General features: G+C 43.2%; 1 protein-coding gene across 2 annotated transcripts; it reads left to right on the top strand.

Moving 5' to 3' along the window:
• Positions 1-804: 804 nt before the first annotated feature.
• On the top strand, positions 805-15,964 carry ccdc187 (coiled-coil domain containing 187). 2 transcript variants are annotated; one of them, XM_079360277.1, is made up of 12 exons: positions 805-1,559; positions 6,664-6,726; positions 7,153-7,291; positions 7,457-7,547; positions 11,477-11,555; positions 12,054-13,403; positions 13,882-14,003; positions 14,088-14,159; positions 14,242-14,376; positions 14,543-14,637; positions 14,723-14,817; positions 14,902-15,964. In XM_079360277.1, the coding sequence occupies exons 1-12, from the start codon at positions 1,508-1,510 to the stop codon at positions 15,048-15,050; spliced, it is 2,442 nt and encodes an 813-aa protein (XP_079216403.1). In that variant the 5' UTR covers positions 805-1,507; the 3' UTR covers positions 15,051-15,964. The 2 variants fall into 2 exon arrangements, with proteins under 2 accessions (XP_079216403.1, XP_079216402.1); XM_079360276.1 differs by having other exon boundaries at positions 14,723-15,964.
• Positions 15,965-16,052: the final 88 nt, after the last annotated feature.

The raw sequence follows: 16,052 nt of genomic DNA, 5'->3' as shown, positions 1-16,052 counted from the left end.
ACCCTTTTTATTTTAGGTTTGTAAGAGTTCACATTAAATTTGTCACGATGCAAGGCACCTTCAAATCGAGAAAAAAAAAGCCAATAAATTCTCATCCTTTTCAACATCTACAAGATTTTAATGTGAAGGCAACACTTTCCCTGCACAGAAATTACACAAATGTTTTTTTTTTCTTTTGACGTAGGAGAAATAAGAGTCCCTGCACCACTCCAGATACCTTTAGCCATATTTCCCTAATTTTTTCCATTTAATATGAAGTGCATGCATAAAACACTTATTTTGAGACATTTAGCTACCGACTGAGTAAATGGAAAATTCGGTCGGTTTAGTGCTGCCTTCAAGAACTGTTAGGAATTTTGCAACTCACTGTGCAAACACGAAAGGTGAGTACGTGGGCCTGCATAATATTATAGTTGTTAAATTGTGTGGGAAGGGTGTAAAAAAACAAAAAAAACAAAAGTGGGGGCCTATTGTGGTGGTGCTGTCTAGCAGTTTATAATGTATGTTGGTCTCTTTGAGCAACGTAATCCATAGCTCAACCTTTTGGCCTGAGTTGGATTATAACCAACCGTGTAACCCCCATCGACATCGGTCATCGAACTCTTCAGATATTTCAAACCTATACAGTGATGTAAACGTTGTTTTTTGTTTTGATTTCTTCTGTTGTCAATGAAAACTGTAATTTGGCATCGCGAGTCGTGATCAAGTTTTGGCAGGGGATTTGTCTGAGCCTGGAGAAGCACGTGAAGGCAGCAGCCGTGTGGTGGTTGTTCAGGAGAGCTGTGAAAGAAGAAGAAGAAGCAGCCGGAGCGACAGACTGTGGGCTAAGTTTGTCCGTCCTGGCTTCCCATCAAAAGTCGATGGGGCTTTGTTTCATTGATGAACAACAACCCGTCGGCTTCGCTTAGGATTCACAGCAAACAAGGAGGCGGTGGAGCACCTTCGTGACATTTTAGATTAAATTGTGGCGAAAGAGAGACAGAGAGGGAGAGAGAGAGAAAGAGAGAGAGAGAGAGAGAGAGAGAAAGTGAGAGAGGGAGCGTGCGGCGGAGCTACTGAAGTTGACACTTGGCTGTCATGTTTGGTACTTGTTGAATACATCAGGCTGTGTGCACATACACAACACTGGAGCCTGTGTGGGCAGCGTGCTGCGAACAGGTAGGCTACAAAACAAAGATTCTTTCTGCACACTTAGTGGCTGAATGTTTGCACGTTTTATATTTTACTCTGCACATAAAAAAAAACAAAAAAACAATGGAGCCACTGTGAGACAGACACTTCTTTAACCATGAAGTCTACTTCATGCTAACAACATAGCTACCTTTCTGTTAGCTCACTGCCTCAGTTTCTGTTTACATTCAAGTTCCCCCAAATGCCTCTCTGTTTATCTTGGAGGTTCAAACTTTCTTCTTCTCTTCTATATCCATTTCAAAATGTAAATAACTCCCCTCCCTTGTGTCAGGGTCTTTCTGTATCACTATGACATATTGACAGAAGAGGGACAGTGATGATGGCAGAGCTGGAAATTGACCAGACCAACCTTCCTCGTGTCGAAGAAGGTAAGCACAATACAGACACTTTAAACCCAGCATGAGAGATGTGTGTTTGAAGAATGCATCATGGTTTATTCAGGCTCTGTCCTGGGGTCAAGTTTTTTTGTGTGAAGGCCAGAGTCACCTCCTGAGCAGCAGGGATCCAATATTTGAACAATGGACACTGAAGTAAGAGCACATATTAAGGGCAGACATGTCTGTGGTAGATTAGGACACACGACATCTTTCTTTTGTTAGTTTTTTCCCCATGTTGAGTAGATAGTAGTGACACAGAGTTGCAGCTGTTTTTTTTTTCTTCTTCTGACCGTGCATGTCTGCTTTATTGCTTTGGCTTTTTTTTCTTTCTATATGTTTGGAGTTTTTCTCTGAGATGGTTCTCATCACAGACAAGTCTCATGTTTTGGGTGCGCTGCAGATAAGAGAGAGTAATGAGATGGATGTTTGTGATATTTGGAGAAGGAAATGTTGAGGAAGACTTCAGTCAAGTTTATTGGTTTTTAACTTTAAAAGCTCAGCTCAAGGCTTATCCAAAATAAAAAAAATCCCAGAGCGGAAATTTCTTAAACCGGATAGAGAAATTCTGATGATAGGTTGATTTCTTTGGTTATAGAAAACAAATATAAATTGACTATAAGTAAATGCAGACACTGAAACATCTGTCTGCATAAACCAAAAGTACAACAAATATAAGTGCAGTTTAATTTGTCTTGACAAGTCACGGTTATGCAGCTCTTCTGAACAGAATCAGTCAAGTCTGCTTTCATGCGAGTGTGAAAACATTCCCAGGTAAGAGCGTCTAAGCCGTGGACTGGGTGTAGACCGCTGACTCAGGCCTTGGCACGTCTACACTAATGAACGTGATGGAAATAGGTCTGCGTGTCTTTTATCATGGGAGATAATTCAGCACTCCACTCTTGTTTCCATACACAAAGGGCACACTGTGCCATTTATGCCTAATCGAGCAGGGGCTGCCGCACACAAGCCAGTTATAGCACAGTTTAAAAAAAAACAACTGCTCATTGACACAACTGATGTCAAATCAAATGTGTGCACAGTGTCATTTTGTCTGCTCATTGTTTACTTTATCCAGACAGATTCATCAGACTGTGGCACTATGCTCATTTACTTTATGTCCCATTGTGGATGTTTATGTTTCATTTTCACTCAGAGCCCTCGTTCCTCGTGTCCCACTTCCTCCACTTTCCTCCCCATCGGAGATTCTCGGCCTAGTCAACTTTTTCTTTGTTTTCACTGCCCTCTTATCAGTTCCTGTTTTGTCCCTCCTCTGGCTGCTCTTGATTTAGCTTGATGTACGGAGGGAATGCAGCTCTCAGAGGAATTCTCCCCCCCCCCCCCACCCCCCCTCCTAATTTCACTCTCTCTAACTGACCCACAGTCCCATTGCCCCACAACTCTCTTTGTGTTCCATGACAGTTTGGTCCAGTTTATGGGCTGGCCGGTCCAGTGCACTAAGTCTGTATCTCACACACAGAGCTGTGGAATGAACGGGCACTTAGTGGTGAAATTTTTGTGCGAAAAAAAAAGCCGCATGCTGGAGAAGAGAACAGAGCCGAGAGAAGAGAGGGAGACAGCGTGTGGGCGGTCGGTGGGGGATTTGGCTGAAAATAGAACCCTTGTCATTTTCTCCTTTCGACGCTTTCTTTGTTTGGCAGGCACTCGCATCTGCAGCTATCCAAGGGGCTGCGAAGAAGGAAGAAACCTATCTCTGTCTGTGTTTGATCGGCTGCTCCCCCGTGCTGGATGCCTCAGATCATCAGAATCTAAAAGACAGACAATAGCGTTTCCCTTTTGTGATTTTGTTGTACATGCAAAAGTCTTTTTTAACAACCAGTAATTTGAGAGTTTTAAAGAGGAAGTCCAAGATAATTCCCTGAGTTTTGCCTTTGAGTTGCAGAGGTCAAGGAAAGTCTGCACACTGTTGGGGAGCACACCGCTAAGATTTTCACCTTTAGTTTTTTGCACTCCTTCTTTGACAGTCTTTCCCTTCTGGAGTTGTCACCGCTAATTGTCTCTTTTCTCCCGGATCTTTGTACTACTATCCTCTTAAGAAAAAGACCTGGCCCAGCAGGCACCCTCAGTGCCCTTATTAAGAAGCTTATACTGGAAGTCTAGCTTGATATTTGAAAACACGCTTGGCCTGGACCCGCCTCACACCCTCTCCCTCAAAACCTGTTCAGCAGTTATAATAACACAGTCTCCTTGTCCCGCCTCCAGAAGGGGGATTGTGAGCGTAGTTTAAAGGAGTTTGGAAAAACAAGTTAACCCGCAATGCAGACACACCCACACAGACAGAGCTGACACTTTCCTCTGTATTTGCCTCTTTTCCTTTCGTTCCGCTTTTAAGTAGGATTTAGGCGTAAACTCGTGTTTTCAACTGTCGGATCAAAATCAAGCCTTTGACTTAATCCCTCCTCACTGACAGGCTGGACGCAGAAGGGCAGGTGGGAGATCCGTTTAGTGGGTAGTCTGTTAAGCTACACAACAGGTGTAAGTGGTGGCATGTGTGTCTTTGGTGTGGACTTACTTCTGTGCTGCTCTCTGGTGTAAACAGGCACCGCTGAGGGCTCAGTGGCTGTCTGGGTGATTTATGTTTGGGTGACCTTTGACTGTTTAGCCCATGTAGACGTACAATAATCCCAGACAGGACACTTTTCACTCCTTCTTTTTTGACCGTCCTGTTTATAGAGCCGAACAAAGAGAAGAAATCCTCAGTTTGACTTGTATCAACTGAGCAGCTGTTTTCTCTAAATGCTGAAAATCAACATCTCACAGTGGGCTCGAGTTGTTTTAGCATACAAAGGAAGGGGATCGTGTGCATTTTGAAAGTATGCAGATGAACAGATAGGGATCGATGTTTGTGTCTCTGAAGGGAAAAAAAAAACAGCACAAACTATTCAAGACAGCAGACAGAACTTTGAATTCTGTGAGAAGTTAAACGCTTGATGTTCTCAGTTAGCGCTCAAAGTTATCCTGTACCTCGGACTGCATGCTGAATCAATCACTCTTACAGTGGAGCCTCTCGTTCATGGTCATCTCCCATGGCCTCATCCAGCCAAACTTCAGAGAGTAAGTAAACCTCCAGGTCTCAGGCTTTATCTTCTGGTGCTGCATTTCTTTGTTTACGTTTCTTCTAAAAAGAGACTGAAAACAAACAAACAGTTATTAAATCATTCATCAGGTTTATGGCCAAGTGGATTACACACACGCACACACGCACACACACACACACACACACACACGCAATGATTCTTGATGTTTTAGGGGCAAAAATAAAGAACAGTATAAAATATCTAAGTAGGAAGCTGGTGAGCTGCAGTCAATGGACTTCACAGAAGTATTGACACCTTTTTTTGATTTTGTAAAATGTAATAGGCATGTGATGAGCTGAGAAGTTTTCACAGAGCTAAAATACAATATTAAAGAAATTAAAAGATGACGGGACCTTGATTCAAAGTTTAAACAACTACTATTTTGATGAATTATTCATTTTCATATTTAGGCTTTTGATTCAGTCTTAGTCTCATTTCCAGGATCCTGAAAAAGTGACATTTAATGCAGCTGTATAAGATGTGTGTCTGGTTTATTACAGACAGCACGTCACGTTCAGTTCAAGTCGACGTGTGAATACCTGAGCATCCTCAGCATTAAGCACATGGATGTAAACAGAAGTGTCCTCTCCACGGCCTCAGTGGGAGGATTATTACAGGACAGGTGTTTTTAATAGGTCTGGCCTCGTGCTCAGTCTGGAGGATTTCCTCTCCACAGTGAGCTCAGTCACTTCTACAACACCATCGACGGTCCTTCTCCTGGAGTTTAGAGGAGTGATTGTATGAAATCACCAGCAATAATACGTCTCCTGCTAAAGAGGGTGGAAGTCTGGTCGGATGTTAAAGAGCTGTTTGTCTGCAAACACAGAAGAAGAAGTAGAGAACTCGTCTGAGTGAAAGTGCTGCTGTCTGTAGAGTAACTTTTGTTGAGCAGACATTAAACGCACGTCTGTCCATGCAGACTGCAGTGACTCATTTAGGACTACTTAGCACGCTTAAAGCTTCATCTTTGAAGAGGAGCGTATCAGACAGTAATGTAAAAACTCAGTTTGCTTATAACCTCGTGATTTGAGGTTTTTTTTCAAATGATTACAGGACAAAACAGAGATGTTTGAAGTGTCTGCTGTTGATCGTCTCATGTTCAGGAACACTCTCAAACCCGGGTCTTAAGTTTAGCTGTTTATGTTAAATGTCTTTCTCGGTGCTTTGACAGAAACCACACGAGGTTGGATAGCGTTAATGCCATGAAAGTGATATCGTTTAGGAGCGTATCCAGCAGCAGGTGGCCAGATTAAAGGATGGAGGGATAGGGAAGCCTCGGTGCGCTGCGATGTGAGAGTTGGTTTACAGAGAGCTCTGAGTTGAAGCTTTTAGAGTTTTAAAAGCCTTCCAGTGCTCACTCTGCTGCTAACACACGGCCAGCTTCACAGGCTCTGTTTGAATGTTTGCAGGTGCGTCCTAAGCTTTGCATCTTCATTTGGTTGTCATAGTAAGCACTCAATAAAAACAGCTTGTTTATGTTTTCAACAACAATTTTAATGATGATATCTTTAGTGCTGATGATAGAATATTTAAGTATTATACGCACAAAGCTATGATCCCAGTAGAGTAGGTCACACTATTGTTTTTTTTTTGGAATGAGGTCAACCTGTTCCTCTGCTGCTACTTCATATAGACAGGACAATAAAACTGTGGGCCTGTTCCATGTCTGTCTGGAACACTCGTACCCTGCTTGAAGGGAGCTTGTTATGTGTTTCACAGGGAATGATTACATGCCAGTGGTGAGTGGTTTCTTTTTGTTGTTATAGTTTTGAGGGACATTCTGTCCACACTGTCAAAGACACAACCATCGTGAACTAGACATCAGGTTGTGTTTTCTCCATGTTTTTTTGGTACTGTTGGATGAAACCTGTGATGGATATTGTTTTGTTGTTTTACAAATCACCAAGCCCAATCAGATGAATTTACCTTTCACATGCTCTCTCCTTGGGTATTTAAAAACTTCCAGGTGGGTTAATGTTGTTGTCCTGGGTTGTTTTCAGTGTGCCAGTGTTTCGCTGTGCTGGAGGATGGAGTGTTGGCACACAACCTGCAGGAACAGGAAAGTAAGTACAATGTCTCCGTCTTTGTGTCATGTGGAGTCGCTTTTTTAACCGTTAGTTACCTTCTTTAAGTAATTAGCTAATGAATAATGCTAAATATAAAATAGTAATATATACGAATTTATAAGTACACATGATACAAACGTACCAAATGTACTATTTCATTCATGATTAATAAAGTCAGACCAGGAAGCCTAAGATAGGAATGTTGTACTTTTTAAATGGTTAACTCGTGTCAGTAACCGTCTTATGCTATGTCCTTTCCAAAGCAAACAACGTGAGCTGTTATTTGTTTTTTTGTCAGGGTTCCTCAGGGCCAGCGTGGCATATAACACAATCCTCAGGTTTAGACTGGAGGTGGTAGCCCAGGTCACACATCGCACTTTGTTACTGCACACTGAATCCTGTTCTCCACTCTGTCCCTTATAGTTGAAAAATACTACACCACCAACATCCAGAAGAACAAGCTAGTTCAGAACGACATCCGTGTGGCTAAAAGGCTGCAGGATGAGGAGGAAGAGGAGCGGATGCAGCAAAGTGCAACTCTCAGACAGGCCTCCAGACAACTGTAGGTGACTCCTGCACGCAAGTTCAATGCTGCACGATACACATGACACTGCATCCCTGCATGTGCCCTAACCTCACTCCTCATTTCTATTCTTATTGGTTGTCATGATTTGTTAGTCGGTGCATCTGTCACACGTGTCTTTTTCTTCCTTTTGCAAATCCGTAGTGAGGCGCAGGACTTTGAGTACGCTCGTTTAATTCAGGAGGAGATCCAGCACTGTGCTGAGGAGGCTCACAGGAGAGAGCTTTACGACGAGGTGAGCTCCAAATGTGTTTCACTTTGTCTGCATGCAACCATGTGATGTGGTAAAATAACTCAAGATTTAAATAGAGGATTTCTCTTTTCACTCGGTTGACATTCAGCCTGTGCAGGCTGTCACCAGAGCTATAAATCTTCCTTTAGTGTCATCATCAGACATGTCACAGCTGTACAACAAATAAGTTGCTTCTTTTAGATGTTACGTACTGCACATACCATAAAAAACTCAGATACATTCATGTCATACAACTGCAGTTTTAGATCAATGAAACCACACAAAGGAAATTCAGTGTCTGTTGGTCAAACCATAAAGTAACTGTTGGTTGCACTCCTCTGAAAAGAAGTTGCGCAGTCTTGATATTTATGATTGCATTCATTAATATTGTGACTGTCTTAAAACGGTTTAGGCTTCACTTCAGTTTTTCTGATAGCAAGCGTCATCACATTTACATCCGCTTTATCTGACGGAGTTCCCCTTCGTAAGTTTCCTTTTTAAAGAATGAAAAAGGTTCAAAGGTCAGTCGTGACATCACATGAACCTTCGTCTCCTCGTTAATCATCGACGTACCACACACCTGGAAGCGATGCGTCTTTTCTATCACAAATCTGCACCCATCTGTCCCCGTGTAAAGCCCTTATTCTTCTCACTACTACTTCTGTTATTTACGATGACGTCAAATAAAAAGACCCGACACAGAAAGCTTATTGACACCGGGCAGATACAGATGAAGCCACAATGATGTTTTTAGTTGATAGACTGTGGGATGGTGTGGTTCTACTCAGCTTAGGTTTGTTTTTGATTAAAACACTAGAATATGAATATTAAAGGACTTGGAGGAAACTTAAAACTAACATATTCATCCAGACACACCCAGGTGTCAGACATAGTCCTAATATAAAAGGGCAATCATGACAGTGGGCTCCGACCTTGAAGCAGCAGCAGCAGCATGATGCACAGTCAGCACAGGGACTCCTCAGAGTTAGACGCCACTCGGGACCTACTTGTGTATCATTTAATTATCTGGCTGTTACCAGCAGGTCAAGGAGTATCATATGGTTCACTGGTCCCTCCCTCAGGACTCTCTAGGTCCATAATGAATGTTGGTGCTGCTCCGGGCCTCTGCTGTGTCCACTGAGCTGAAAGAAAGCTGTCTGAACAAAGTCAGCTGTTGAACTGGGACACGAGCTGTCAGACTCCAGCGTGGATGATGACTCAATCAATGTCTTCTGTGGTTGATTCCAGACATGGACCATCAGCCTCGTCTGACTTTAACACTAAACTTCTTACGAGATGTGACCACTTGACATGTTTAGACTTTGTGGAAGAGGCAGGTTGAGTGGAAACACCATCTTAGTCGAGCGTTAAATCAAGAGAGTGGATCAGCCTTTATGAGGTTACCCTTACCCTTTAAAAGGTTTATCACCCTAATCCAGTTTACCAAACTGGTCGCTCTGAACCTGTTTGTCTTCCAAGTTAAATGTCAACTTGAAGACAGGACCGCTGCGGCTACATAACCCATATTTAAATGTTATAATTAGAGATATACATGTGTACAGCTATGATATGAGTCTTTACTCTGCCACTGTTTTCATTTTTGTAGTTTTGTGTTGAATTGTCGAGCATCAGTGTTGTTGTTCTTAATGAGTTACAGTCTATAAACATTGTTTACAGTGGGACCTTCATTATTATATATATATAATAAGTGACCTTGCTAACAAGATTAACTGATAGTGTTATCTGTTTGTTTTTTTTCAAAGATGCTTTACATCAACACAACAAACAGGGGTTTGGGGTTCAGCTCCTTAAATGCTGTTTTTACGTTCGTGTGTTTTTGCATCATTTATGTGCATTTCTAAAGATGGGTGACTTTACAAGGAGCTACCACCAATAAAGAAAGTAGAGCTGTGAAAGAAAAGCATTGTTGGTGAAAACTGCCAGCTCTGCCACTGAACTCCCCAGCTGGTCCAGTGGAGCCGACTGCATCACAAAGCCGCTTCAGCACCATATTTTCCTTTACCCTGCAGTTTCCTTTTCGAGGAACAGGCGTATAAAAGCTCCTTGTTTGGAGGATGTGAGGTCAGGGAGGCTGGGCGGTTCATTCATCATCATAGAAGGGGTTCAGTTTGAACTCTGTTGGAACCCACATTAAGTGTGAGGCGAAGCCTCTTTTACCTACTGGGTAAAATGTCATGTAAGGTTATGCAGCACAGGATGCGAGTAATTCTTCTTTATGGATGTCATTATTTCTTTTAAGAGTTAATGTTGGGATGAAATAATAAACTATTAGCCTCCTGTTAGATTATCTTCCTTAATGACTGCCTGATCAGAGGTGTTGATCAAATATTAGCCTCCCTGTAGACTCTGCCTTTAATTAAGGAACAGAAGGCATCAGGCTGAGCTCCTTTAAATGCCACATCCCTATGGCACACCACACCTAACCTCCCATGGCTAGCTGCTAATTGTCTGCTGATGCTTGCAAAGCAGCTCACACACACACACACACACACACACACACACACACACACACACACACACACACACACACACACACACACACACACACACACAGACACACACACACACACACACACACACACACACACACACACACACACACACTGATTGCAAAGCTAAATAAGCTGTGTTAGCTTGAGTTATGATTACTGATGCAGATGCTGCCCACAGAGAGGGATTTCATACTATTAACTGTTGTAAATTTGCTGACATGTAGAGAACATTATTGTTCCTGGCCTGTTCAAGAACAATAACACAAACACGCTGTGGGGAGGGGGCGGGGTCTCATTTAGAGGGCAGACAGTACTGTACAGCAGCAGCAGGCATTCTCCAGTGACAAGGTGTTACTTCAAGTGAAACAGCCGGCCGGCTGTGTTGCTTCTGTTCTTGTTGTTCCGCAGTTCAGACTGAAGGAGACGAAAGGTTTAGCCTGAAATGTTTCCAAGCAAAACTGACTCTGATAAATTGTCTATACTCTTCTCCTGACTGTCAGTGGTTAAATGAAAGTTCCCACTTAAAAACCCTTGGTCGTCTCCTGATTAATAATAGTATTGATTCATATATAAATCAAGTAAAAGTGAAGTTAGGGGTCAAAACCAGTATGAGGGTGAATGTATGAAGCAGTTTAGGAGCCATTTTCTGAAATGTCAAAGAAAAAAAAGAAAAGTAAAATCTCCTTCTGGGCCTTATGATTCATTTCTAGTAGAGTTTGTTTCATGTCTTTCAGAGAAAAGGTTTGTAGGTTTAAAGTTGTCAATGCTTTCGTTTTCTATATCGTCACAGTAATGCTGCCACCTGCTGGTTGAAAACATTCAGGACTGTTTACTTGACCTTTGTGAGAAACACACCCAGTCAGTCAGTCATGTAAGAAGGAAACACCCCACGCTTGTTTTGACTTGTTTGTAAAGATTTGATCCACATTACTCTGATCACTAAAACTGTATAAAGAACATTTTTAACTTAAAGAATATGGCCCTATTCATGGAAAATAATTCAGGTTTGGATCGAAAAGGAATGAAGTTGTGAATTCCTCTCGCACTCTAAAAAACACTAATCATCTATTAATGCCTCTCCTGGTATTTGATAGAACCCCTTCATTTCTCTGTCATCATCCTTGATACTAAATTCATGTTTTATGACTGAACAGGGCCGGAGCACTAAGAGGTGTAAAGACCTTATTGAAACTGAAAATGTTATATTGTCTTTGAGTTTTTTTATTCAAAGACTTGATTCCAAACAGTAAAGAATCATTTGTGAACTTTAATGACTTTAAGTTTAGATTAGTTTGTCATGTAAGAGGAAGTTTAAATGAAATGTGTCTGTATAAGTGAGGGCATGTTCAAAGGAGCCTATTGTGTTTATTTTTGACATCAGTATAAAAACCAACAGTCTGTATGGTTGTGCTTCCACAGGAAATAGCCAAACGTCTGCAGCAGGAGGAGAAGCAGAGAGTCAGGAGCATCAGCAGAGAGCAGGAGGCTCACACTGAAGGTAAGGTCCAAGTTAGACAGTTTATTATTCTTACAGATTTTTTTGGCTTTTGCCTTAATTTGATAGGACAGACAGGAAATGTGTGTGTGTGTGTGTGTGTGTGTGTGTGTGTGGGGGGGGGGGGGGGGGGGGGGGGGGATGACAGGCGCCAAACAGGATCAGCAGTCGAACCTCGGACCAGTCAGACGAGGACTGGAGCCTCTCTGGACGTGGCGACGCCGAAGCCTCAACACAATATGATTATTATCTTCATAATGTCTTAGATGTTGGCAGTCATGCATGCTCATCATATCTGTATTGTCATGTATAAATGTGTTGCAAAGCCTCATTGGTGTTAAAAAAAAACCCCATTTCTATAAATAGATTTTGGTTACTGTTTAGTGTCATGTGTTTGTGATGTGTTGTTTTAGCTCTTTGTAATGAACTTCACTCAACGTCGACGAGGCAGCCTCACCCATCTTCCCTGCTTTTGTGTTTGCATGTTTGGCATAACTAAAGGCAGCTCCTCCGATCCTGCTCTGCCTTCACCTCACCAGCACACACTCGGCTTGTCTCGCCAAGGAGACGAGCAGTACTCACCTACCACCAGCAGGTGGCAATGTTCTACCTCTCACCACACTTTAGACTTCACTGAGCCTCTGGCTGACTCCCCCAGGGGGTTAGCAGCTCTGAAAAACACAACTCCATGGTCAAATCAAGGACACACAGACTCCTTTAGGGAAATAAGAAATACATTGAGTGAGGAGTCAGAGGACTCCGACTCGGTTTTCTCTGAGCAGCTCTCTCTCTGGTCCCAGAGAGTGAGGGAAAGACTCAACACAGCACCTCCACGACAGCGGGCACCTTTATATCAACCACAAGAGAGAAACTACAGAAGTCTTTGCTCTCGCAGCGGCTTCACAGATGAGCTCAGAGACTTGGCGGAGGAGGAGGAAAGAGAGTCAAATGATGACTATAGTATAAGTAGTGACCTAGAGAGGAGGAGGTCTAGGATGTTGAATGAGGAAAGGAACCATAGAGAGGAGTATGAGAGTCACCATGGAAGAGATGAGGATAGAGGTACGGGGTTAGTTGAGGTAAGAGAAAGGCGACGTAGGCGCAGTGAATCCTTCCGGCTACACGACAGGAGCAGACACGGCAACAGAGACTTGGCACGATCGTGGAGCGTGAGGGAGAACCCTGACAAACACGTCCGCTTTCGGGACGACAGCAGGAGCTCAGACAGGCAGCAGAGTGAGAGCAGCAGCGTTTGGGAGATGCTGGGCCAGGTCCTCTTGGAGAGGGGTGTGCCTGTGAAGATCGGCGGCAACGGGGCGCCACTTCAAATAGTCCCTCAAAGACGAAACAGTCAGGTGCTTCACGGGAGCGAGGCCTCCTACAGTGACACCCAACCACATCAGAGAGCCTTCCAGAGAGCTGCCCCCACCAGGCACAGTTTCCATGGAGATATCAGGGAGAGGAGGAGATCGTCATACCGAGAGAACAGTGGGAGAGATCAGAGAGAAGACAGGCACCGTTATAATCTGGACCATGAGGGAGCGGCCTCTGAGATTAGCAGCAGAGGTTTATATTTTGATAACGGAGAAAGGCGAGGCAGTAGAAGGTTGAAAGAGCGCAGCCATGACGATGAGAGGGAGATGGGTGCGCGTGACTATGAAGTCAAAAGGGCAACAAGCCAACGCAGGCATTGGCACAGTACCATAGAAGAAAGGTTAAGTCCTGAGGAGGAGCAGGAGGTGGAGAGGAGGGTAGAGTGGCACCAGCGCAGAGCCCCACGGCGTAGCCAGAGTCTCAGGAGCAGCAGCAGCGTGACCTCGACCCGGGAGAGGTCAAGAAAAATGGCAGCAGGTAACATCCAGAACTGCAGCAAGCTCCAGTCTGCAGGGGGAAGCTTCCACAGCTGTGCTCCTCCCCTCTCTCTCTCTCTCTGTGTGCATCTGCTCCTGTCGTATCCCCTCAATCATCGTCTAATCTGGACAAATAGAGATTTTTAGTGGTGGCTTGGGCTCTCTTAGTGAAGTGGAACAGTTGCTGGTTTACATCTGTCCTGAAATAATCACCTTGTGCTTTTATTCTTGACTTCTTCTTCATTTGGTTTCGTCAAGGAGAATAAGTAGCATGGAGTGTCTTTCAGAACCTGTCAACATCTTTCTACATGCTGCATATTCTCATCTTTTGGTGTGATTTGATGTGGTCCGTCTTTCCGTCGTCCGACTTCTGTTTCAGTTCCCACGAATGATTCTGGAAACGATCATGTTTTACGATCTTGAATTTATCATAATTCACTTCGGCTGCTTTGTTTGACATCATCCAATCACACCCTCAGGAGCGTCGCAGCAACCCGAGCCAGACGAGGCAAGCCTGGACCTGGGGGAGCTGCAGCAGGTCCTCAGGGATGAAGAATTGGCACGAAAACTGCAGGAGGAAGAAGAAACGCTGTCGAGAAGGGTAATTGACACAAAACTTAATTGTTGCACAAAATGTCAAAATAGCAGTTTCATTTTTTTACTGACTGTTGCTGCTTTTTTTTAGTACTCCCATCCGTCTCCCCGAAGTTCTCAGCCAGAGGGAGACTTCAGAGTGGCACAAGTAGCTCAGGATGAGGTACTACAGGATGTCGTCAGTATGCTCAAATCTGCCGTCTGACTCCAGATTGTTGAATGATGAATTGTTGTTTGCGCTCTAGGAAATTGCACGTTTTATGCAGAAGCAGGAAATCAAGTCGAAGCGTAGATCTCACGAGCTGGAAGGACCTGAATCATGGCGGGAGCACAGAGCGATGATGAGTCATCACAACAGAAGAGCTGCGAAAGACAGACAGGTACATGTGTCATCCACCCTGGAAACACAGTTTCAACATCCAGAGAGTATTGCACAACACAAGGCTGATCCTCCACACCAAATCAGAATTAAAGTTGCTGCTAACACCTTATGAGTATTTGAAAAAGTTGATGAAAGGAGTAAGACCCGACTTTCTGCTGCCTCAGGTCCAACGAGAGAGGCTTGACTCAGAGGGGCTTCCCTCCCCCACTGACGACTGTTCCCCAGAGACCCTGCCACCCAGCCCTATCTCCACTCTACCGTAAATGTCCCCACAGTAACCTCTGTATTCTTGATATATCTTTGATCATCATTATTTTCTGATTTACAAACGGTTTTATTCACAGGCCAACCCAACAGGTCAGAAACATTGCAGAGGAGCTGGACCCGACCTTCCAGGCCAGACGGCTCGACACAGACAGCCTCAGGGTGGGACTAGCAGGTGCTGTAAACAGGACGACTCTCACTCAGAATGAAACTCAGCAAACAAGGGCTGGACACTCAGATCCTTTTCCCTTCGATGCAGGTCCAGCCTGTCAGCCACTTCCTGTGCGGCAGCCTGGCCTGCGCGACTTCCTCGAGGAGCCAAAATTCATCCCCCCCACTAAACGGCCAACAGACAAATCAGGACGTACCAAACCCAAAGAGAAGAGGGAAAACTGCAAGCAGCAATAATAGTTGTGCTTTTGGAATTCACATGTATTACATTTATAACACTACATAGTCACTACAAGTTATCTCCACCATCCATCCCTACTAGCACTTTAGACCACAAAGAAGTTTGAGTGAATAATGACAACAACTTGGATGCATGCCTTTTATATTTTTCAGAATTATAGTTTGCATTCTGTAGTGTTATTGAGTGTTTAATTTAAACAGTATACTTTTTTATAGATGAATATTTGTTTTTTTGATATTACGATCGTGTTAAGCAGTATGTCAAATGACATAAACAAGAAGTCACTATGATAACCTTTGACTATGAATGACGCAGTTTGTTTAAGAAGCTACTTTTAGACATCCGCATATTCAGCTGTTTGACGGGACGATACTCAGTGACAATCAAATAAAAGTTCCACATGATGACAGATCAAATAGCTACAATCAGAAGTTTATGATCAAAGTGTAAAGGTCACCCCGCTTACTTTGCTTCAGATGAATTTCACTACAGCTCTCATGAGACTATCCGTCCTCTGGGTGAGACAGTGTTGCTGTCTTCTCCATAAACAGCTGCTTGGTAATGGTAACCCCCTTACTGAATTTCCTTTTATATTCAATTGCTTGGTTCATTCACAAATCCTCTTTTTGTTTGTTTTGCCAACATTGGTTTGTGTGTGTGAGAGACACTCATGATCTACACAATACTTCCTCCAACATCTGATCTGATGTTCTACACACAAAACAACTCGTTTGTCTTTCTTTTGCTTTTGTTGTTGTTGATGTTCGTATTACTACCACATTTAAAACACTCTTTTTGTAGTTTTGTTTGTATTTGTTTTTTGTTAAGCATGTCACTGCATACATGGACCGCTATAAATGCAATTATTGTCAAAAAAGTGCAACATAATAATAAAAAATCTCAATTTTTATTGCCTGTTTATAAAGTTATGGAATCAGTGCTGGCATAGTTCTTAAACAGATAAAAGATACAAACAGAATATAAATTGTAGAAATCCA

Source organism: Symphodus melops (genome assembly GCF_947650265.1).
Source record: "Symphodus melops genome assembly, chromosome: 13".
NCBI classification, from domain to species: domain Eukaryota; kingdom Metazoa; phylum Chordata; class Actinopteri; order Labriformes; family Labridae; genus Symphodus; species Symphodus melops.
Note: the sequence above shows the minus strand (reverse complement) of the source record. Positions and strands in the feature narration are given on the sequence as shown.